Source organism: Canis lupus, chromosome 14 (genome assembly GCF_048164855.1).
Source record: "Canis lupus baileyi chromosome 14, mCanLup2.hap1, whole genome shotgun sequence".
NCBI lineage: Eukaryota > Metazoa > Chordata > Mammalia > Carnivora > Canidae > Canis > Canis lupus.
Window position 1 is genome coordinate 10,921,253 of NC_132851.1, and position 25,449 is coordinate 10,946,701.

The 25,449-nt window shown below is 36.6% G+C and overlaps 1 protein-coding gene and 1 long non-coding RNA gene across 23 annotated transcripts in view; one reads left to right on the forward strand and one right to left on the reverse strand.

The window, feature by feature from the left end:
- The window catches only part of LOC140603708 (uncharacterized), a 32,743-nt gene extending 20,212 nt beyond the window's left edge, over positions 1-12,531 (reverse strand). For 2 of the 4 annotated variants that reach the window (XR_012006662.1, XR_012006663.1), the window contains exons 1-4: positions 12,416-12,531; positions 12,001-12,175; positions 6,609-6,706; positions 542-813 (exon numbers count right to left, since the gene is read on the reverse strand). This is a non-coding gene — a long non-coding RNA (uncharacterized lncRNA). Of the gene's footprint in view, positions 1-242; positions 814-6,608; positions 6,707-11,983; positions 12,176-12,415 lie in introns of all 4 variants that reach the window. The other 2 variants (XR_012006664.1, XR_012006665.1) reach the window with 2 other exon arrangements.
- A 79-nt stretch (positions 12,532-12,610) lies between these two features.
- Positions 12,611-25,449, forward strand: part of EMC2 (ER membrane protein complex subunit 2) — a 176,774-nt gene continuing 163,935 nt past the window's right edge. For 10 of the 19 annotated variants that reach the window (XR_012006669.1, XR_012006671.1, XR_012006666.1 and 7 more), the window contains exons 1-4: positions 16,818-17,063; positions 18,585-18,698; positions 19,402-19,466; positions 22,708-22,793. Coding sequence is in view for 7 of the 19 variants with exons in the window: in XM_072774236.1 (XP_072630337.1) it covers positions 17,000-17,063; positions 18,585-18,698; positions 19,402-19,466; positions 22,708-22,793 (329 nt within the window). In the remaining 12 variants the exon portion in view is untranslated. Of the gene's footprint in view, positions 12,749-16,722; positions 16,770-16,816; positions 17,064-17,654; positions 17,757-18,584; positions 18,699-19,401; positions 19,467-22,707; positions 22,794-25,449 lie in introns of those variants that run through there. The other 9 variants (XR_012006674.1, XM_072774242.1, XR_012006676.1 and 6 more) reach the window with 8 other exon arrangements.

Below are 25,449 nucleotides of genomic sequence, written 5' to 3' on the forward strand. Positions count from 1 at the left end.
GCCTCACCCTCCTCCACCCTCCTGTCTCATGGAGAGAGTGTCAGGGAAGAAAACTGGGAAGTCAGGAACCTCATTTTTCTGGGTTTGTTTTTCAAAACTCATCAGGATATACATAAGCATGACTGATGTATAACTGATATGGCTGTACTGGTTGGTAAGTTATTAAAGTACTTTGCATTCACTGATAAATAGCCATTTACCCAGAATCACCTACCCTCCCCAAACTAAAGGATGATGCTTACGATAGCAGAGGAGGCTCCAGGATGCTGCATGAGCAATAAGCCAGTTTCTGCATCCTTTCTGATTGTTTGGAGTATTAGTTATCTATTGTTGTATAGCACTTTATTCCCAAAACTGGCAGCTTGAAGCAATAATAAACAATTGTTATCTGACACAGTTTCTGTGAGTCGGGAATTTGGCAACAGCTCAGCTGCTCAGCTGAGTTGTTCTGGCTAACCATGTATCATTGCAGTCACAATGTCAGCTGGATCTGAAGTCTTGACTGGGGATGAGAGGACCAGTACTAAAATATGTCACTCACATGGCTTGCAAGTTGCAGGAGACCTCAGTTCCTCATCACAGCAGTGCATTCGAGCCATTGCTTCAGAGAGATGGATCATGCTCTCAAGTTGTCGCACTGTAATCCTCCATGAAGACTTGGTTACTCCAGAGCCATCCCTCTGGCGGAGACGTTTATACTGTTCCACAATGAAGTCCTCTGACTCTTTAGAAGTCTCTTTAGTCCTCCTCCCTGCACGGAGCCTGCTTCTCCTCCCTCTGCCTCTCTCTATGTCTCTTGTGGATAAGTAAAATCTTAAAAAAAAAAGAATTTTAGAAATGCTGCCATTTTACAGAGTTATACTATTATTCTTGGAAAGATGTTTAAAAATTCTAAATTATTTGTATATATTTGGAATCTGACTGAAAAAAGAAATATGAAATCCTAGATAATTTATCAATGGTAGTAGCATTAATTCCCATCCCAAGAAAAGAATGGATAATTACTGATTAGTGTCTCATAAAAAAATAAGCAAATTTTCAAGTCTCTTTGAGCTATCTATAATCTACTATGTCTTTTCTTCAATGCAAAGCAACCACTGCCGAGCTATTAATCACACACCTTAATCACACACCGGAGAACAACATTCTGTGGAGTTGAAATAAAATTTCCATGTGAGACCTGCTTCTCCACAAAAATGGAAGATTACACCCAGGATGGAATAATAATAAGAATGCTACTGTGGCAGCTAGGGAGGTGCTCTGTTAGAATCTCCCTTCAAGAAAGAACTTGCTATTTAATTGCAAGGAGTGCACCAGCCAGCTTCCAGCTCTTAAAGCCTTCAAAATTCATCTCAGCTTCTGAGCTGGGGTCATGCTCCTCCAGGTACCTTCCTCAATGACTGAACCTTGTGAGGGTTCTAGGGCCTGGCCATTTCTACCCAGTATAGCACTTCTCTAATGGGAAGTCTTTGCTCAGGAGCTTTTCTCATTGAATTTGGCTGATACTTTGTCAGATCTAAATCATGGTGTGAGGCTATTTCTGTCCAATCCAGCTTCCTACTCTCTTTTGTTTCACAGGCATCAAATATGCATTGTGGTCTGAAAGCTTTCCCTCCCCAAGCTTTCCCTTCCAGGAGTACCCAGACGACAAAGCTATTTTTTTTAAATAAAATCCTATTATGTGAAGGACATTGTATAATAATGTGTTTGGGGGAAATTATTTAACCTCTCTAAACTGTTACTTCATCTGTAAAGTGGGATTGTTGTTTGAAATAATCTACAAAGAGCAATTTGTAAAGTGCCAAGTACACAGTAAGTACTCAATAATTGGTATATAATACTATTATTGTACCACATGCCAGACTCTGTGTGATAAATTCCAGTGTTTATTACTTATAATCCTTGTTATAATCAGCAAGTATTAATATGCTTATTTGACATATAGGGAAACTAGGATTCAATGAAGTAAGACAATTTGCTCAAATTGCTTAACCACATAGCTAGAATGAGCAACCTCAGATTAAAACCCAGCAGGTTCTGTAGAAGAGAGTAATGTACATGTATGCTGGCAAATTATCTATTGCTTGGAATGTAATGAAACTCCATGCCCTCTATGACATGGTATATACAATTTATAACTAATACAAACTACTTTGGGAACTCTTTTATAACTCTTAAGTCTGTGCACTTAATTTCACTACATATATGACATTAGAATCTGTCCATGGGCATTTAACACTAAGCATTTGCCTAAAAGCTTAGGAGAGGATTTATATAATGTCACTGCCACTCTCTGATGAGTACCGGTCAGTTATTCTCATAGAATGACTCTCAATCTGGGTTTGTCCGATGTTTTCTCAAGATTAGACTGAGGTTATTTTTAATATTCCATTTCTCTATTGCTAGAAAAACTACATCAATTGGAATCACTCCCTTCTGACTGTTGTGGTTCCCACCCCACCCACATAAATGCTCAAGCCCATTATTAAAAGATGGAAAAGAATCTGTAACGGAACCATAATGGTAGAAGGAAATTAAAATACTATATTGGTCAATTTCTAGTGAGGTGACAGAAATTTGAACTGAGTGGCAGCTTTTGAAGCTCACTTATACTGTTCCTTACCTCACAGTTTCAAGATAAAGAACCACAAGGAGATATGACCTTACACCTATCAGCATGGTTAAACTCAAAGACATGAAATAACAACTGCTGGTGAGGATGTGAAGAAAAAGGAACCCCTCTGTACTGTTGGTAGGAATGTAAATTGATGCATCCACTGTGGAAAACAGTATGGAAGTTCCTCAAAAATATTATAATCCAGTATAATCCATATTATAATATTATAATCCAATATTATAATCCATATAACCCAGTAATTCCACTACTATTTACACAAAGACAGCAAAAACACTAATTTGAAAAGATATATGGACCCCTATTGCAGCATTATTTACAATAATCAAAGTATGGAAGCAAGTCAAGTATCCATCCATAGATAAATGGATAAAGAAGATGTATGTGGTATATATGGACAATGGAAAATTACTGAGCCATAAAGAAGAATAAGATCTTGCCATTCCCAACAACATAGATGGACCTAGAGGATATAATTCTAAGTGAAATAAGGCAAAGAAAAACAAATACCTTATGATTTCACTAATACGTGGAATCTAAGCAACAAAACAAAGAAAAACGGAAACAAATAAACAAAACAAATAAACAAATAAAAAGGCAGACTCTTAAATACAGAGAATAAACAGGTGACTCCCAGAGAGGAGGTGAGTATCTATTTCATAGATATAGATGAAATCTATATCTATTTCATAGAAATAGATAAAGGGGATTAAGAATGCACTGTTTATTTTTTTCCCTTTGTAAACGGTTTTATTGTCAGTGATATTAACAACACTATCTGCCACTTATATTTACATATCTTTTTTTCATCTTTACAACAGCCTTATAAGGTAGATACAAATATTAGACACATTTCACAGATAAGGAAACAGGCTCAGAAAGGTTAAGAAACTTGCCCAGTCACCCAACAAATAAGTGACAGCACAGGCCTCTCCCCAGAGAAGAGTTAGTGAACCCCTATCTCCCCACCCCGGTTACCTGGTAAGGGCAAACATCCGAACCCTGTAACATACAATCTGGGAAATAAATTTCAAAGCTTTTTGTGACTATGGATCTCACCAAACTCCAGGGGTCAAGGACAGAACCTTCCAGCAGTGTTCCTGGTCCATTTTGCACATAAATGCACTGCTTATGATGAGCACTAAGTACTGTATGGAATTGTTGAATCATTGCATTGTACACCTGAAACTAATATATAACACTATGCTAATTATACTTCAATTTAAAAAAAAAAGAATTTTAGGGACAACTGGGTGGCTTAGTCAGTTCAATGTCTGCCTTCATGTCAGGTCATGATCTCAGGGTCCTGGGATTGAGTCTTGAGTCGGGCTCCCCGTTCAGGGGGGAGTTTGCTTCTCCCTTTGCCCCTTGCCCTGCTCATGCTCTCTCCTTCTTTCTTACTCTCAAATAAATAACATCTTAAAAAAAAAAAGAATTTTAACTACAATTTTTAAAAATTATGTTTAAAAAACATTTGAGATCATGTGCTTCCACACTATGAGATAGAGATAGATGAGGCTGGTAGAATGGACTTAGGGGGTGGACAGTTTTCTTAGCAAAATTCTGCTGGGAAACCAGTCTTTTTTTCCAAACAAATTTAAGGGGTTGACTAAGCCCTCCTACATGCAAAAAAGCATATTATTTATGATCTGAAAAATAAGATGGACATGTTGTCTCAGTATTGCTATTGGCATTTAAGTGAATTCTAACCAAGAGTGGTTGGCATGACCATGGAAAGAAAAAGATGACCAGTAAAGTAAATGATATTGTGGCCTGATGGCAAGGGTAAGGTACATCAAAACTATAGGTCTGAATGAACAACTTAAGACACTTGCAGCTAGAATGATGCTAACAAATCTGTAGAAAAATTAAAATTTAATTTGTAACAGAATAACATGTACTTAAAAAATGTATAAAGTTGATATTCAGATATTTTTAAAATATTTTATTTAGAGAGAGAAAGAGAGAATGTACACAAGTGGGGAAGGGGGAGGCACAGAGGGAGAAGGAGAAGCTGACTCCCTACTGGGAAGTTTTATGAAGCAGGGAGCCCCACATGGGCTCTGGATCGTAGGACCCTGAGACTACAACCTGAGCTGAAAGCAGATGCTTAACTGACTGAGCCACCCAGGCACCCCAATATTCGGTATATTTTTGTGTGAGCTTACCCATAATGAAAGTTATTTATTGTGAATACTTTTTTGAACATTTTTTAAGTATAGAATTAGGTTATACTTCTATTGTAGAAAATGGAGTCTAGATGGGTTCCCGAGACCATCAGGTTACTATAATAGTTTACAGAGACTCCTGGATGTTTGGTACCCAAAAGGGATATTTACAAAAATACATTTTTGCACAAAGACTTCTACATATATACAGATGTATGTATGAGAACAGAATATGCACTTTGGGGAAATTAAATAAATATCATTTGAAAAAGTGGACTTTTAAGTATGGTTATAAATCTTAAAAAGAAACAACTCTAATTTATTGCTCATGTGGGAGAAATTCTGGGTGTACTCTTTCTGGATGTACTTTCCTGTTCAATGTTACAACTATGGCACAGAGGGGTAATTATCAGTTTGTGAATTCTACTGTGAAAGAACCAAAGTGATCTCACTGGAAATGTTTCCCAGAGACTCTCCTTTGCTTTCTAAAATAATATAATTGGATGTGAAATGAACTTCTGGCACATATTAAGACATATATTGCATATGATAGCAAAGTTGGAAAAACTAGAAGTGCCTAAATGCTACAGTTGGGCCAGCAAAGGGGGTATAGACTCTTGTGTTTGGAGGCTGGGACATATTAAATTACATAATCTTTTAAAAATGTAATAAACAATGTTCAGAAGGTTCCTAAAACAACTTCATGTTAATCTGGCTTTTGGTAAATAAAACTCTAAGGAAAACTTCCTTCCAAATGTGAATGTGTCACAGTGAAAATCTATTGACATGGAATGAAGATGAAATAAGCAATATTTTGCCTTAAATACAAAGGGATTTATGGCTATGATTCACTAATTAGAAACAATAACATGATTTAAAAGCTATAATAAATTTTATATGAGACTTGTAGTGAGACCAATTTACTTTCATGGATAATTGTCACAGTAAATAGAGGTTATAAACTATGCTATATATTATGGGATATTTTAATTCAGTATGATTAAGATGGAACAAAGCAGATAGTAGATTCTAAATAAATGATGATGATGTTGGATACTGCAAAATCAATTCAAATGGCATTACGCTGTCCTGTTGTATGATGTCCATTTTATAAATGCCATAAGGTTTATTACATATAAGAAGTTGCTTTAGTCTTTCATAATATCTGAAGTTATTAATTGAATTAAGTAAACTTTGACCATAAAAGAGAAGCACTTCAAAGAGCTTCATAGGCCAATCTAGCTTGATAAAGCTTATTCTACCTTAAAGAAAGTGTAGGCTTATTCAAAGTTATTCCTTTCTGACTAGTTCATTCTGATGTATTATTGTTCTAATTATTCAAACATAAGCTTGTAAAAAAATGAAAATCATGAGAGTGTTATATAAAAAAAGCAAGTCATAGATCATATTCATGTGCCTTTTTCATTGATCTACTGAGATCATTAAATGAGACAGTTATTTCCCATGGTGTCTAACATGGCATAATTTAATATTTGGCTGCTTGGATATTTCCTTGATATTTGTCACCAATACTGGGCAGTGTTCAATCAGAGAAACTGGATTAAATATTTTTAACATACATGAACGAATACTTTTTCAAAGGAGTGAAGGTGAGAGAGAAAATTTTGAAAATATTCTATAATAGAAAATTTTGAAAATATTCTATAAAGGTAGATTTATAGAGAGTATGATGTTTATGTTCTCAGGGTTATGGTTTTATCTATGGAAGACATTTTTTATTTACATTTATAATCACATCATAAAATAGAATAAAGAAGAATAAAGAATTTTTGTCACTTACATACCAGTTTTTTCCTGAGTGTTCCGGAGGAGGGCAAGTTTTATTAGACATCTGAAATGTTACAATATGTAAACACAGTCACTTCCCCCGATTCAGAAAGTACTGTTGTTAAAAAAAAAAAAAAATTCTACTTAAATATATTTTTCCTTTAAGTATTTCACCTTTTATCTAAGATTTAAACAGCTTATCTCCTTCATATGCATTTCCCCTTTGTCCTACTAGTGGAAAAAGTTGAGTAAATCCTATCACATCAGGGCCTCAGATTAGAAAACATACACAAAGTTCATTAGTTTTTCAAAGTATGGCAATTACCCCACTAATGGGTTGCAAATAGTTTTTATATATAAAAAAAAAAAAGGAAATCGACTCAATTTGAATAGAAAATATACACACATCATAGTCTAAATTTTTTTTTTTTAGCCTGTAAATTTTGTTTCAGTTTTATATATATGGACACATACTGCGTAATGTCAAATGTATTCCTTAATATAGGTTGCAGGCAAAAAAGTTTTGAAAAGTACAGTTTTAATGATTCATAAATACCTTCTAAGTCTAAAATAAAATCATTCAAGTTTCCAGGTCAGAGATCCTAAAAATGACCTCCTTTAACATAGTGACATAGTTTACTGCCTGAGAGACACTAGCAGCTATTCACAAGGGCATTTAGTTGAAATGACTAGAGAATATTTACTCTCTTAATTAGTTCTGTTAATATCCATTGTATTTAAAAGACATTTTGTTGAGCTTTCACCTACTCAAAAAATTCAACAAAATGTTAGGCATAAACAATTTAGTTTAGTCTACAAATATTAATTTGTAGATGTATGTCACATATACATATGCCACATATTGTGGTAAGGAGCTGGGAGATGTAAAATGAATTGGTATGGTCCCAACTGTGTTTATAATTTTTAGGAAAATATCAGATATAAAAAGAGAACATCCTATCCATAACCAAGGAGTAAAGTTCATATGTGCACTACTATGAAATATTATCCTAATAATCACGAATTCAAGTTGTTGTTTTTTGAGTATCTAATTCACTCATTCAACAAACATCTACTGTATGCCAGGTGCTTTACTAGGTTGGATGTTCCAAGGCTAAAATGACAAAGTCCATACTCTCAAGGAATTTATGTAACAATCAAAAATACAGAAAATAAGTAAACAAAAAAAATCAAAGTGGTAAGTGTTATAATGATGTAATAGGCATTAACTAGGAGTCACTTGTTATTGGATAATCAAGAAAGGCCTCCCTGTAAGTAGATAGTTTTAAATAAAACTGAGATATAAGAGACAAAAATAAGACAGCAACTTAAAGCTATGAGAGGAACATTCCAGGAAAAGGGATATTGGGCAAATGCCAGACCCAAGGCAGAGAGGAGTTTGGAATGTTTGAGGAATAGTAAGTAGGCGAGAATGGCTGGGGTTTAGTGAAGAAAGAATAGTATCCTGATCAAAACTCTTCAGAGTGTAGGGATAGAGGGAACATTCCTCGACATCTTAAAAGCCATCTATGAAAAGCCCACAGCAAATATCATTCTCAATGGGGAAGCACTGGGAGCCTTTCCCCTAAGATCAGGAACAAGACAGGGATGTCCACTCTCACCACTGCTGTTCAACATAGTACTGGAAGTCCTAGCCTCAGCAATCAGACAACAAAAAGACATTAAAGGCATTCAAATTGGCAAAGAAGAAGTCAAACTCTCCCTCTTAGCTGATGACATGATACTCTACATAGAAAACACAAAAGTCTCCACCCCAAGATTGCTAGAACTCATACAGCAATTCGGTAGCGTGCCAGGATACAAAATCAATGCCCAGAAGTCAGTGGCATTTCTATACACTAACAATGAGACTGAAGAAAGAGAAATTAAGGAGTCAATCCCATTTACAATTGCACCCAAAAGCATAAGATACCTAGGAATAAACCTAACCAAAGATGTAAAGGATCTATACCCTCAAAACTATAGAACACTTCTGAAAGAAATTGAGGAAGACACAAAGAGATGGAAAAATATTCCATGCTCATGGATTGGCAGAATTAATATTGTGAAAATGTCAATGTTACCCAGGGCAATATACACGTTTAATGCAATCCCTATCAAAATACCATGGACTTTCTTCAGAGAGTTAGAACAAATTATTTTAAGATTTGTGTGGAATCAGAAAAGACCCCGAATAGCCAGGGGAATTTTAAAAAAGAAAACCATATCTGGGGGCATCACAATGCCAGATTTCAGGTTGTACTACAAAGCTGTGGTCATCAAGACAGCGTGGTACTGGCACAAAAACAGACACATAGATCAGTGGAACAGAATAGAGAATCCAGAAGTGGACCCTGAACTTTATGGGCAACTAATATTCGATAAAGGAGGAAAGACTATCCATTGGAAGAAAGACAGTCTCTTCAATAAATGGTGCTGGGAAAATTGGACATCCACATGCAGAAGAATGAAACTAGACCACTCTCTTTCACCATACACAAAGATAAACTCAAAATGGATGAAAGATCTAAATGTGAGACAAGATTCCATCAAAATCCTAGAGAAGAACACAGGCAACACCGTTTTTGAACTCGGCCACAGTAACTTCTTGCAAGATACATCCACGAAGGCAAAAGAAACAAAAGCAAAAATGAACTATTGGGACTTCATCAAGATAAGAAGTTTTTGCACAGCAAAGGATACAGTCAACAAAACTCAAAGACAACCTACAGAATGGGAGAAGAGATTTGCAAATGACATATCAGATAAAGGGCTAGTTTCCAAGATCTATAAAGAACTTATTAAACTCAACACCAAAGAAACAAACAATCCAATCATGAAATGGGCAAAAGACATGAACAGAAATCTCACAGAGGAAGACATAGACATGGCCAACATGCACATGAGAAAATGCTCTGCATCACTTGCCATCAGGGAAATACAAATCAAAACCACAATGAGATACCACCTCACACCAGTGAGAATGGGGAAAATTAACAAGGCAGGAAACAACAAATGTTGGAGAGGATGTGGAGAAAAGGGAACCCTCATACACTGTTGGTGGGAATGTGAACTGGTGCAGCCACTCTGGAAAACTGTGTGGAGGTTCCTCAAACAGTTAAAAATATACCTGCCCTACGACCCAGCAATTGCACTGCTGGGGATTTACCCCAAAGATACAGATGCAGTGAAACGCCGGGACACTTGCACCCCGATGTTTCTAGCAGCAATGGCCACGATAGCCAAACTGTGGAAGGAGCCTCGGTGTCCAACGAAAGATGAATGGATAAAGAAGATGTGGTCTATGTATACAATGGAATATTACTCAGCTATTAGAAATGACAAATACCCACCATTTGCTTCAACGTGGATGGAACTGGAGGGTATTATGCTGAGTGAAGTAAGCCAGTCGGAGAAGGACAAACATTATATGTTCTCATTCATTTGGGGAATATAAATAATAGTGAAAGGGAATATAAGGGAAGGGGGAAGAAATGTGTGGGAAATTCCAGAAAGGGAGACAGAACGTAAAGACTGCTAACTCTGGGAAACGAACTAGGGGTGTTGGAAGGGGAGGAGGGCGGGGGGTGGGAGTGAATGGGTGACGGGCACTGGGGGTTATTCCGTATGTTAGTAAATTGAACACCAATAAAAAAAAAAAAAAACTGGAGGGTATTATGCTGAGTGAAGTAAGTCAGTCGGAGAAGGACAAACATTATATGTTCTCATTCATTTGGGGAATATAAATAATAGTGAAAGGGAAAATAAGGGAAGGGAGAAGAAATGGGTGGGAAATATCAGAAAGGGAGACAGAACGTAAAGACTGCTAACTCTGGGAAACGAACTAGGGGTGGTAGAAGGGGAGGAGGGCGGGGGGTGGGAGTGAATGGGTGACGGGCACTGGGTGTTATTCTGTATGTTAGTAAATTGAACACCAATAAAAAAAAAATAAAAAAATAAAGATTCAAAAAAAAAAAAAAAAAAAAAAAGAAAGAATAGTAGATGAGGTGAGAGATGTAGGAGAGAGCCACACTGAGTAAAGCCCTATAAACTGTGGTAGTGTTTAGAGTATACTTTCATTGCCTGGGGGAGTCATTTGAGAGCCATAAGCAAAGGACTTCTGTGGTCTGATTTTTTTTTTTTTAAGACAGTAGGGCTGCTAGTATAGAAAATAGATTTTATACAGCTAGAATGAAACTAACATAGTTAAGAGGCTATTACAGTCAGTAAGGTGAGAGATGGTTGTGGCTTAGACTGAAGTAGTACCAGTGGAGATGCAAGTAGACTTGGAAAAAGTTTTGGAAGTACAATACAGTATTTACCGACAGGCTACATATAGGAGGTGGAGAATCGACAATACTTCCTAGAATTTTAGTTTGTGCAACTAAGTGGATAGTTTCATCAACTGCAGTGGGGAAGCCTATTTGGGGGGTGTGGTGGAAGGAATCCAGAATTCTGTTTGGGATATGTTAACTTGGAGATGTGTATTAGCTATCTAAGTGAATATGTCAAGAAAGCAGAACTGGGTCTCAGAGGAGAATTTGGGAGTCATCAGCATATAAGTAGTATTTATAGCCAAAGGACTGGTACCTCCATGGGAGTGCCATGCAATATCTCTTTTAATTTTGATAACAATTCAAAGTAGGTATTTTTCTTTTTATATAACTATAATTAGCTTCTTTTTATACATGAGCAAATGGGATGCTCAGAGATATACATTCCAAAAGTCAACCAGCTACTAAATATTGGAGTTTGGGTTCAAATCTGTCTGATAGAGTTCGTGTTCGTTCTATTGTTTTCTTGAAGCATTAGAATACATGAATTTCTGAGTGGAAGGTTTTTAATTTTTTTGAATGAAGAATTTCTAAAAGGTCTGTTAAGTTTGCAGAGAATGAAGCTCATTCAGAATCGATTCCAAGTTTCTAAGTTCAATAGTCTTTTCTGTCCTTATGTAACTTCTCTGTGGCTGATGCTATTGATAGTTCCTTTTACTTTTTTAAATTCTACTCCCCTGGCTTGTGGGATATGACCCTCCTTTCTCCCTATCTTGATTGCCTCTTCATTGTTCCTTAACTATGGCTATAATGTAGAGATTTTTTGCCTTCTTTCCTCATTTTACATATTCCCTTTACAATTTCATGTTTCCATTGTTTCAAATATTAAATATATGCATATGAATTTAAATTTCTTTTCTTCTACTCCAGACACGTCTCCCTAGCTCTAGTAGACTAGGTCTAATGGTTCCAGAAAGCAAATAGCTTGGTGGGTGAGGGTGGGAAAGGAGGCTCCCCGCCGTGAAGTGGTAGAGGAGGAGCCAAGTGCAGGGACTGGGACCGTCTCCTTTGTACATTTATTCCGTATTTCATTCATTCACTTATTTATAAGGATTTACATGTTGGCTGGTCTTACGAGTTTTCAAATCTAGAATGGCAGACGGTGATCCAGGTTGCCAAGAAGACTTCACGTGAACATTTATTTACTCAGTCCTCGGCCACACAAGCATAATGCGTAAAGGCAGAATCTCGCTTAGTCTCTCAGAGAGATTTAAACAAATTTTTGGAGTGCATCAGTTTAGTCGGACATTCTAAAAGAAAAATGGAAAGCAAATCCCATTACGGAAGGAGGAAAGCTGGCAAATAAAGGACTGGAGCAGATGTGACATTGCAGCAGAGCATGAAGAGAACAAGGTTAGGGAGTGGGAAGAAAACGAATACACCTACGTAGGGAAAAATGAAAAGCCGGGAGTGGCGCATATTAAAAAAAACAAAAAAACAAAAAAAACAACAACCCGCATTTGCTAAAAATCCCTGGTAAAAAAAGTCACCTCGTCCTGGGCGGACTTCACCTTCCGGCCCTTAAGTCACGGCGTCCTCAGAGTCCCTGAACGCCACCAGCCGCCAAGCTCGCCCCGCCCGCTCCGCTCCGCTCCGCTCCGCTCGCCCCGCCCCCTTCCCCAACTTCCCTGCCAGGGGGCCGCGTGCACGTGCGCGGCGGATCCCGCCCCCTCCGGCCCTCTCGACCAATGAGAAAGGGCGTCGCAGTTCGCCACCGCCCGGTCGCAGGTCACGTGACGGTGTCTCCCCGCCCTCTCATTCCCTGCCTCTAGGTTCTGAGAAGATGGCGAAGGTCTCAGAGCTTTACGATGTCACTTGGGAAGGTAACTGCGGGCGGGGAGGGCGCGGAAAGACCAAAAGCCCTGGGAAGCGGTTCGGCAGTACGTGCCGCCGGGCGGAGACCTGGATTCTTTGGTCTGTCTTCCGCACTGGAGCTCTCTCCGGACCGGCCAAGCTGAGGAGGTGGCCGAGGTGGATTTTGAGGCTGACCCTCTCCTTGGCCCGGCCGCCGATTGCAGTCTGTGGTGTTCCCCACCGCCCGTGCTCATCAATAGACTGACTGACCCATGTACCGCCGCGCTGTGCAGTAGCCCAGGATGGCTTCCATTCTGAGACGGGAGGGCCGTCACGCATGTCGTGTGGCTGCTGGGAGGCGCGGAGGAGGCGGGGTGGTTCCCTGCCGAAGCTTCCCTGCAGCCGAGAAATACAGGGCCTCCGAGGCCTTTCATTAAGCTGTGTGAGGGTTACGACTCTGGGCTTTAAAGGTCTGTGGAAGACCCGTGAACAAAATTGATCCTCCCACGTGCCACTTTACATTTCGTTCTCTGCAAAACTGGGTCTCGCATTTCTCTTCTTCAATATCCGCTCCCCCATTCCCCTCAAAGCACACTTAGACACGTAACACAACTTTCTTTCTGCTTCCTGCCAGTAATTCCTTTTCTGAAAGGGGAAAAGAACTGGTTATTTTAGGTATATGCTCAAGTGTGATGGACTTCTTTTCCCATTCTACTTTAAGGGAGAGTGTTCTTTAAATCTGGAAGCAGCCAAACTTTGAGCCCGTTTTACAAGAGATTTTTGTGTTCTTAAAAACTTTAGTGGGAAGCATGGTTAAGAGCCTTGAGTTTCTCTAAGGCATGATAGTTGTGTAATTGAAATTTCTTTTCCCGTTATTTAACGGTAGCTTTAATGGCTTATTTGTTTAGTGAATGCCTTCTTCAGATACTTAAACAGTGACCTGATAACATGTGGACTGAAAGTTATATTGGCCATTTGATGGTGACTGTCTCTCTCAGATATTACAAAATTGCAAACATATGTGGGAAAAGGTAAAATTCCTTTATACCTGAACGGAATTCAGTAATTTATCATTAGTTTTGTGGCCTCTAGCTCACTGTAACCTCAGTATTTCTACCTGTATTGGGGGAGTTCATTATATTAAATAAAAGTATTAGCTGCTTAGTGCTAGATCTTGGGTATATTAAATTAAGGAACACACAGTCCTTACCTTTAGGGAATTTACAGTCTAAGGGAGAAGACAGACCTGTAAAATACATAGTTTTAAAAGGCTTCTGTCAACTGTATATTCGGAAGCCAGATGGTAGATATGTGGCTGTTACTTTTAATGCTTTTTAAAATTTTCTTCGATTATTTCATACTTTTTAGAAAGTGCTACTTTGAAGGTATGTTCAATTCGGTTTCTTAGATGATAGGAGCAAGTAGATATGACCTATTAGCAGATAAGGTAATGATTTAGTAGGTAACTTGGATCTTACCCTTGGGTATTGTAAAGAGGAGTGGATTTAGAATAATAAATACAAACTACTTCACAAGTATGATTGAACAAAAGAGAAAACATGTTAAAATGCTTTTACACCATTAAGTGCTTTATAAAAAGATGATCTAGCTCCTTGTCCATGACTCCCACTTTATCTTAATTATTTCGCCCCTTACTCTTTGGGCTGGCTATGCTGGCTTTTGTTGAATTCCCTAAATGTGTTCTGCTCCTCTTATCTTAGAGCTGGACAGATGCTATTTCTTCCTACTGGGAGTGTTTTTCCTTTCTTGCTCTAGTCTTGCTACCATTATACATTACCGTGTATCGGAATTTCCCTCAAAGGTCATATATTTTGGAGAGCTTTCCTTGACCACCCTATCCTATCCCTTTGCCAAAATGTTTTGAAAAAAAGAATAAAAACAACAACAAAAGCAACAAAATGTACTTCTGGTCCTTTAACTCTGTGTCCTCATATTATTGAAGTCCTTATCCAATTTGTTAAGTTTTAAAATTTTGTTTCCTAGAATGAAGGGAGGGCCAGCCTGTTTTATTCTTGTGCTAGACATTTTGGAAGAGCTTAGTAATTGTTTACTAAGTGAATTGTTAATAGCATTAATAATAAACATTAACAAACTGTCACAAAGGACTATAAGTCATTTTTCAAGTGTTGGAAAAATTTCTGTACCTTAGGTAGACTTCGGCAGCTCATTCTACTAATAGGGTATAGTTTACTTATTTGGAAAATGAAGGTTTCAGACTTTTGTGGAATAAAAGTTCTGTTTCAGGGCTTTTAAAGAGATCCCAGATTTTTCTTTCAAAGACTTATAGTAACACATTTTTAGGATGTTAGAAGGTGATGGAGGACTCTTGAAGATAGTTTTTTGTTTAGATTTTTTGGGGAGGGCATGTCAGCTGGACCTGTGTCCTTAAGAATTCCATTGTATAACATCATGAATTAAAGCTGTGGAAATGGCTTGTTCAAAAAGTACTGTAGTTCTTGTGATAGGAGGATTTGTCACATTTATAAAAGACCCATGTAGTAAGTCTAACACTCTTTTAATCTATTGAGCTCTATAAAAAAAGGTAGAATATATGGTTTACCTATTCAGCCAGTTGAAAATTAATGCTGTTTGTTAGAGTAGTTACTGCTTAGGAGTTTAGAGGTGGGAAAGAGAGTTGTAAGAAGGGTATAGCCAAGTTTCTCAAAAATAAGATATTTGGCCAGGATATGGATAGGATGTCTAGCACACTGCCTTGCCTATAATAGGTACCAAATGAACATTTGTTGAAAAAATACTTGTAAAAATGTTTATTCTCTCTACTTTCTCTTTATTCAGTCCTTCAAACCATAATTTGGTTTCTATGCCCTATCATTCCAGTAAGGTTTCTAGGGAGACCTAATGCCATGTCTAATGAATGTGTTTTTTACACCTGTACTATATTTGTTGTTGCATATCACTCCATGAAACATTCTTTCCTTGGTTTCATAATAACATTAGGGGTCTCACTTTTCAGACCTTACCTTTGTGAGTTTTCTGTATCCATTTATTTGCTCCTTGATTTTTAGTGTCCTTAATAGTTCTTTTCTTAGCACTCTATTATCAGTGGTTTATTAAACCTGAGACCAACAGCCTCCAGACTGATGGAGGGATAAGTTTTATGTGGTTTTTGAATTCTATGAAATTGTATGTAAAATTGAGTATATGTAAACATGTACATATTTCTGGGAAAAAGAGGGTTCAAAGGTCTCATCAGCTTCAAAGAGTACAAAATTAAAAAGTTAAATGCCTTCTGTGGTTGATCTAATTCACATGTAGCTTTAACTATTGGCCTATATACTAAATAACATGTTAATTAAATACATATCTGGAGTACTTGTAACAGGCACTGTTCCACTTCTTGAGGATACAGTGCTGAACATGACAGGCAGGATCCCAGATCTCACGGAACATACCCTGAGATTTCACTTCTAAGCTAAAGATCCATATTTATGAATATGTTTATGTTTTGTGAAAGTAATTTTTTTCAAGGTAAGAGCTAGGTTGTCACCTTGAATGCTAGCGTAATTTGGGTTCAGCATGTGGGCAAAGGGTGCGATGTTATGGAACAGATCTGTAAAACACTAATTTATATTCCCAAGACACTTAACTCCTCTTTTAAAATAATCTGCCAGGTTGGTGTGCCTGGGTGGTGCAGTCATTTAAGCATCTGACTCTTGATTTTGGCTGAGGTTATAATCTCAGGGTCTTTAGATGGAACCTTGGGTCAGCCTCTGTGCTCAGCAGAGTCAGCTTGGGTTTCTTTTTCCATCTCCCTCTGCCCTTCCCTGCTCGTGCACGCATGTGCTTTCTCTCTCTCTAAAATGAATACATAAATAAATCGTTAGAATAAAATAATCTGCAAGTGAACTGTGTTATAGGGGATAGAGTTTGAATGAATTCTGAGAACCCATGCTTTGGTTCTAAGCATAAGGTTCTGTTGTGATGTAATAAGGGATGTGTATTTGTTTTTTTTTGTCCCCAGTTGTGTCACAGAGCTCCTAAACCCTTAGAAATTTCTTGAATGATAAGGTTAGTAGCAACAGCTTTTGTTATATTTAATCTTTTTTTCTTGGTTTTTGACTTAAGAGCCTCTAAGATCTTTGGAGTTTCTAGAATGTTGAGTATCTTTTTGTATGCTAATGAGACTGTTGGTGGCTGGATAGCTTCAGATTGGGGGCTGGTCATCCAAAAGACCAGGGAAAGTAAAAAATTGGAACTCTCATTTCTTGACTTCCTGGGAGAGGATCTGGAGATCAATCATGCCTTGGAATGAAGCCCCCATAAAACCCACTAAGCTATGGTGTTTGGAGAGCTTCCAGGTTGGTAAGCACCTCAAGGAAGGTACTAGGATGGTGTCTTGCTGAGAGAGAGTATGAAAGTTCCTCTGCTTTTCTTTTCTCTTCTCACTTTGCCCTATATATCTCTTTCATTTGGCTTTTCTTAGTTGTAGTTTTTATAAATCCATAATAGTAAGTGAAGCACCTATCTGAGTTCTGTGAGGTATTCTCACAAACCTGAGGAGGAGGTTGTGAGAACCCCAGACTTTATAGCCAGTTAGTCAGAAATACTGGTGGCCCTGACTCTTGATTGGTATCTAAGTTTTGTGGGATTGAGCCCTTAACCTGTGGGGTATGAATGACCTACTTTATTTTTTTATTTCTTAAATTTTTTTGTCTGTTCATTTCCTCTTGAACTTTGTAAGAATCAGTTCAAGGTTATTTCCTTTGCGGAGTGAGAGTCAAGGTGATTTCTGGTTGTCAGTAGAAGGAATTAACTGTGTTAATTTGATTTTTAAGACCATTTAGGATCTATTTTTGTCTTGCAATTTTTTTTTAAGACTTTGAGCTATAGGAACTCAGATAATGCGTATGAAAGTAGTGAAAATTTCATGTTTCTTTTATACTTATTCTCTAGGGGCCAGCTTATGTGTTCAACAATTTAACTGTTTAAATCTCTTCTGTGTCTGTAGAAGGAAGAGGTGGTACCCAGATGAATAAATATGTTAGATTTTCTCAGGTAGGAGTAAGAAATCATATATGTGATTGGCAAATTGGATAGTTCATTCTACCATAACTATATGAAAAAGGGACCTTTTGTTTACTGGATTAGATACTTTTTCCCAGTTATTTCTGTTGTTATCAAAATACTGTTCATTACAACTCCTCAGTTTCCTCTTATTTTATGATATGCAAAGTTGTTCTTGTGACTTTTGCTAGTGCTTTTTACCTTACTTTACATTATTCTTTTTACTTATTATTATATATATAATTGAAAGATTTCCTTTGTTCTGATTCTTTTGCTGTTTATTTTCTTGCATAGCTGTGTATCTTTATACATTATATGTACTGTTAATGTTATTAGGAAGTTTTATGATGAATGTCCTTTCAGTGCAGACAGCCTAATATGATCCCCTGATTATGAAATTTTACATTCTTGAGTGGGTGAGCTTCAGGAGTACTTTGGATTTTTGAGATTTCTACAAATAATTTTGTGTTCCCACCTACAACCCCCCAAAATTATCCCTAGCTTTTATCAGGTTCTGAAAATTGTCTCTAACTTCAAAAAAGTTAAGATCCATAGTTGCTTTAGATCTTAAATCTTTGTAGCAGACCAATCCTATTCATTACTTTTATATAGTTGTAACATTAGTTGTAATGTCTTTTTAATCTTCTAAAGGATCTGTTGCTTTTGTTAAATTTATTTTCTGCTTTATGAATTTTGACATACCTTAGACTTATATCAGTGTGACTTTATTTTCTCTGCCTGAAAAGTTGATTTCAATTTCCTTATCAATTTTTGACACTGATCAAATATATATGTAATAACAAGCTTTATTTTTTTCAGAAATGCGAGATAAAATGAGAAAATGGAGAGAAGAAAACTCACGAAACAGTGAGCAAATTGTGGAAGTTGGAGAGGAATTAATTAATGAATATGCTTCTAAGCTTGGAGATGATAGTAAGTGCTTTATTCATGCTCTTTCCTGTTTTGGGTTTTAGTTTTTTTATTTTTATTCTTTTTTGGGTTTTAGTTTTTTTAAAAAGCATCTTTTCATTACGTTTTTCCTGCAGTCTATGATTTGCCCCCTATTTAAAAAAAAAAAACTCAGGATGTCTAATGATGCATTATTTTGAGAAGGATTTCTAAATTGGCTGGTTGTAGTGAAGCATTCAAATAGACATTTTTGCTTTAAAGCTTAGAGGGCTATAGTCTTGGTCTGGTCACAATGTATTTCATAAAAAATTTTTTAGTAACGCCTGTGTGGCTCAGCTGTTGGGCAGCTGCCTTCGGCTTAGGTCCTGATCCCAGGATCTGGGATCGAGTTCCGCATCGGGCTATTCTGAGGGAGCCTGCTTCTCCCTCTGCCTATTTCTCTGCCTCTCTGTGTCTCTCATGAATAAATAGATAAATCTGTAAAAAAAAAAAGAATTTTTTAGAAGAGGAAAGGTATTAAATAATAGATTTTTTTAACCTTATAAGGTATTAAAATATTTTATATTACTGAAAGCATAGAAGAATGCTTTCTTAATCTATATATAATGCAGTAAAACAATTTTCAGTTACAAGTAATGTTCTCTAAAATATCAGAAACAAGAAAAATGTCTGATTTCTTTTGGGAGATTTTTACATTAAGTTCAATTTTTTTTCTCTCTGTGTCTAGTTTGGATCATATATGAACAAGTGATGATTGCAGCCCTAGACTATGGTCGAGATGACTTGGCATTGGTAGGTATTTAAACTAATTATATTTTATTTTATTTTAAATTTACTTCGTGAATTATAAGTACCTTATAAGCTTTAGTACATGGCTTGTACTTGAATGCTTTTAATGTACAAGCCATGTACGTTGCTTGTTAAGTACCTTATAAGCTTTAGTACGTGGCTTGTACTTGAATGCTTTTATGGGTGAATTTCAGTGCTACTCCTAAGAGTAGGTGAGACTAACTAGGTACTTTGGGACAGTTAAATCTTTTTAACAGTCTTGGGAAGTAGATATTTATTATCCCAGTTTTACTGAAAAGATTAAATTGGTTGGTGAAGGTTGTCCACTTAACAGGTGAATTATGCTATTATAGAGTTTAAAAAAAGAAGCAGATAGTTTAAAACAAGTTTATCTTTTGGGTTTTTGAATGACTTTTATAACACAGAGAGTAGGGATCCCTGGGTGGCACAGCGGTTTGGCGCCTGTCTTTGGTCCAGGGCGTGATCCTGGAGATCCGGGATCGAATCCCACATCGGGCTCCCGGTGCATGGAGCCTGCTTCTCCCTCTGCCTGTGTCTCTGCCTCTCTCTCTCTCTCTCCCTGTGTGACTATCATAAATAAATAAAAATTAAAAAAAAATAAAATAAAGTATAACACAGAGAGTAGAGTCACTGACTCATGATGATTTGACTTACAGTTTTTCAACTTAATTAATAATGGTCTGAAAGCAATACACATTCACAGGAAACTATACTTTGAATTTTGATCTTTTCCTAGGCTAGTGATAAGTGGTACAATACTTTCTCATGATGCTGTGTGGTGGCAGTGGGCCCTACCCTCCCAGTCAGCCATATGATCATGGTCACCAGGGTAAACAACTGATAAACTTACTACCATTCTGTACCCATACAGACATTCTGTTTTTCACTTTCATATAGTATTTAGTAATTAAATATAGTAATACTGTATTTCATATAGTATTTAGTAAATTTAGTAAACATGAGATAGTTGATGTCTTATTATACAGTAGGCATTGTGTTAGAAGATTTTGCCCAACATAAGCTAAAGTGTTCTGAGCATGTGTCAGGCAAGCTAGGCTAAACTATGCTGTTCAGTAGGTTAGGTGTTATTAAACACATTTTTGACTTTCAATATTTTGAACTTAATAATTTATTTATTGGGATTTATTGGGATGTAACCCCACCATAAGTGGAAGATCTGTACATAATGTTAAATACTATTTTGCATTGTTGTAAATGTATCTCTTAAATTATTAGAAAATCCTAACATGTATAGAACATGACTTAGAATATTAATATTGCTTTTAGAATAAAAGAATGATAATAGCTATATTTTTGAATACTCATGTGATAGCCATTGTGCTAAACGCTTTATATCATACTTTATTTAATCTTCACAGTTATTTCTTGATTTGTGCTTGATACTATCATTATATTCATTTTGTAAATGAAAAAGTGAAGGTTTCTGGTTTTTCGTTTTATTGTTCTATATTCCAGAGTTCTTCAGTACAACTTCATGCTATTTCCTCATTTAAGCCAAAAAGAAAGTACATGCAAACAAAGTAGAAATATTAGGAGAACATATGCATATCTGAATTAGCATTGCTTTTTTTCTAAGGTAATTTATGCTACATTGCCTATATATCTAATTTCAGTGGAGCTACTAGTGGTAAAAGAAAAAGTGTTCCATTAAACCTTTTAGATTACCATCAGAACCTATGAGATAGTCTGTCTATCTATCTATCTATCTATCTATCTATCTGAGGGGGAGGGGTATAGGAGAGGGGGAGAGAGAATCTCAGGCAAGCTCTATGCTCAGTGCAGAGCCCAACCCAGGGCTTGATCCCATAACCCTGAGATCATCACCTGAGCTGAAATCAAGAGACGCTTAACCAACTGAGCCCTGAAATAGTCTTTCAAATATTCATAGAGATTGCAGCTTGCATCTTTTTTTTTTTTTAAAGATTTTATTTATTTATTCATGAGGGACACAGAAAGAAGGAGAGGCAGAGAGACACAGGCAGAGGGAGAAGCAGGCTCCACGCAGGGAGCCCGATGTGGGACTCGATCCCGGGTCTCCAGGATCAGGCCCTGGGCTGAAGGCGGCGCTAAACCGCTGAGCCACCCGGGCTGCCCCTGCAGCTTGCATCTTAAGGGAAATGTTTACTTGTTTTTTAAGAAGCCAAATGCCATTTGATGAAGTAGGAGATCAAATTAGATAATATTGGTAACCAAAGCCAGAGATCAACTTAAATGGTAGCTTTTTTTGTAACATAGTATTTTTTTAATGTTCAGAATTTCTATACAGCTTGATTAACCAAGTAGTATGAGTTGTGCATGGTGTCAAAGAAATAAACAAACATCATCTCCAGTTTTGACTAACTTGAATATTTTTCTTAGTGTGGCAGATGTTTAGCCACGTACTTGGAAGCTATACTTCCAGATCATGTTATAACTTTTTTATTACTAATTAATAGTTTCTTCACTAAGGAAAGGTATTTTTTTTTTTTTTTTTTGGTCACTTATGCTTTGGGGCACTAGAATGGACTGTTTTTATAATCCTTAACATTTTAGTGCTTCCAAGACTCTTAAAATCCTCATATGTTGCTGAGAACATAGTTGGTACTCAATAAATACTTGATTGATTATTTATTTATTTATTTATTTATTTATTTATTTATTTATTTAAGTTGATAGGTGGATTATGGATCTCTCCCAAAGGGGATTGGTACTCTTTAGATTTGGTGTCGGTATTTTATAACCCCAAGTCAGGATATGTGTACTGACAGGATGATTGATTAATACATGATTTCAACAGGGCAAAAGTGTTATAGTATTTGGAAGACTTGAGAGTACTGTCAAAGAGCTAAATTTATATCAGGAGAATGCTTAGATAATAGAAACTAAAAGCCAGGAAGTTGTTGTAAGGGTTTAAGTTGGGCCATTATGGAAGCAATTCTGAAGGAGGAGTAATATGGCAACATCTAAAGAATTATTAGTGTATCCCATGACCTGCTTATTTTCCCAGTTAAGAGCATGATCAGTTTCTGAGTACTGTAATTTCAGGGTTCTTCTTTTATCCCTTATTCATTACCAATTAATTTCACTTCATGTTGTTAGAGTACACTAATGAAATGATTTAAGAAGATATATTGAAGATTATATAGGCCATTCCCTCTAGCTCATTTAGTATATGTAATGTAATTCCTACTTCTTAAGTCTTTTTTACCAATTATTTTTTCAGTTTTGTCTTCAGGAGTTGAGAAGACAGTTTCCTGGCAGCCACAGAGTCAAGAGACTAACAGGCATGAGATTTGAAGCCATGGAAAGGTAACTGAACCTTAAAAACAGTATAATCTCAGGGAATGCCTCGGTGGCTCAGTGGTTGAGCTTCTGCCTTCAGCTCAGGGCATGATCCCGGGATCCTGGGAATGAGTCCCACATCGGGCTCCCTGTGGGGAGCCTGCTTCTCCCTCTGCCTATGTCTCTGGCTCTCTGTGTCTCATGAATAAATAAATAAAATCTTTTAAAAAACTCCAGTCTAATCGCATTTTAAAATGGTAAATGTGGGGTCTAGATATAGGTCCTCCTATACTCATGACAGCATCATTAAGTGTGCAAGAACTTTTGCTTTTGAGCTGCAGAAAAGTGTCAGTGCTTTCTCAGCATAAATCTTGCCAGTTACTCCCAATAAATAGGATTTGACATAGGAGTGCAATTTACCATCTCTGACCTAGTGAAATGGGTTTGTGTTTTGGAGTAAGGACTGGTTTTATATCCTGTTCTACGATTTATTAGCTGTTTATCTGGCACATTATTCAACTTATTTAAATCTTTTAGCCTTATTCCTCTGTAAAATGAGACTATTACCAACTTGTCAGGATTGTTTTGGGAATTAGTAATGACATATGTGTAGTACCCTGACAGGTATTCAAGGCATAGAAGCTATTACTATTTCTTAAATGGTATATAGTTGGCATTGTATTAGTTTCAGGTACATGACATCATGATCTGATATTTGTGTATATTGTGAAGTGATTACCACAGTGGGTTTAGTTAACATCCATCACCATACATTGTTACAATTTTTTTTCTTATGAGAACTTTTAAGATTTTCTCTCTTAACAGCTTTCAAGTACATAACACAGTATTGTTAACTATAGTAACTATACTGTATATTATATTCCCCAGGACATATTTTATAACTGGAAATTTGTACCTTTTGAGCACTGTTACCTATTTTCCCACCCCCAGTGCCTACCTCTGGCAACCACTAATCTGTTCTCTGTTTCTAGGAGTTTGTGTTCTTTTTGATTCCACATATAAGTGAGATCATATAGTTTTTGTCTTTCTCTATTACATTTACCATATGCCCTAAAGTTCCATCCAAGTTGTCATAAATGGCAGATTTTTTTTTCTCTTTTATGGCTGAATAATATTTCATGATACCAGTCTTCTTTATCCACTCATTTGTTAATGGGCTTTTAGACTATTTCTGTGTATTGGTTATTGCAAATAATGGTGCAATGAATGTGAGGTTGAAAATACCTATAAGATAGTGATTTTGTTTGCTTTGGTTAAATACCTAGAAGGAGAATTGCTGGATCAAATGGGAGTTCTATTCTGAATTTTGTAAGAGACCTCTACTGTTTTTCATAGTGGCTGTGCCAATTTACATTCCCACTAACAGTGCACAAGAGTTCCCTTTTCTCTTCATCCTTGGCAAGACTTGTTATGTCTTGTCTTTTTGATAATAGCCATTCTGATATGTGTGAGCTAATAGCTCACTGTGGTTTTGATTTTCATTTCCCTGTTGATTAGTAATGTTGAACACGTTTTCATGTACCTGTTTGCTATCTGTATGTCTTCCTTGGAAAAGTATTCAGTTCCTCTGTCTCTTTTTACTTAGGTTTTTTTTCTTTTTCTTTTTTTTTTTTTTTTGCCATTTATTGTATGAGTTCTTTGTACGTATTAGATATTAACTCTTTAGCAAGTAATTGAAAGTATCAGATAATTTGCAAATATTTTTCCAATTCCATAAATTATGTTTTCATTTTTGTTGAGTGTTTTCTTCGTTGTACAGAAGCTTTTGAGTTTGATATAGTCCCACATTTTTTTTGCTCTTGTTGGCCTTTTTTTTTTATAACCTCAGTTATAGTAGCTTTTAGTAAGTAGAATGTATCGATATAATTTTTCTTAATCTCTTTAATCCTTAACTTTTGACTTATGTGTTTGTGTATATGTATAGTTTAATCCCATTGGATTGTCTCTGTAAGCAATCAAAGAGCATAGGTAAAGAAAAATAAATAAAATAGTATTATTCTAGGTTAGCAGAAAGTAATTTAGATTCAAAGGACAGAATGGAGGAAATCTACAATGGATTGTTCCTGAATCTGTGTTTTCACTAATATCATTTTTTGTTTTATTTCAAGTGGTATAAATTTCTAGACCATTCTTAAAATGTATTAATACCCAAACATCCCAGAGTCCAAGATGGTTGATTTTTAAAATTATCTTGTAAAGGTTTGAGAGGTACTAGTTTCCAAAGCACACATTTTAAGTAGTTACTAGCCCTCTACCCGCCTTCCAATCATGCAAAAAAATTGATAGGGTAACAATTTATTTATTTATTTTTAAAGATTTTATTTATTTATTCATGAGAGAGGCAGAGACATAGGCAGAGGGAGAAGCAAGGCTCCCTGTAGGGATCCTGATGTGGGACTTGATCCCAGGACCCCAGGATCATGACCTGAGCCAAGGGCAGACGCTCAACCACTGAGCCACCCAGGTGCCCCACAGTAATTTATTCTTAAGTTTTCTAAGACACAGGTGAACTCTAATTCTTCTAAGCCTTACTCTTTAATTGAAACTCATGTAATCATTTTACTCAATAAGGTTTTACTGCTTTTTTTCTTGGAAGAATGACTACTATGTGTCTTCATTACATAGGACCATTAATAATTGATTCTCATACACAATTGTGTGA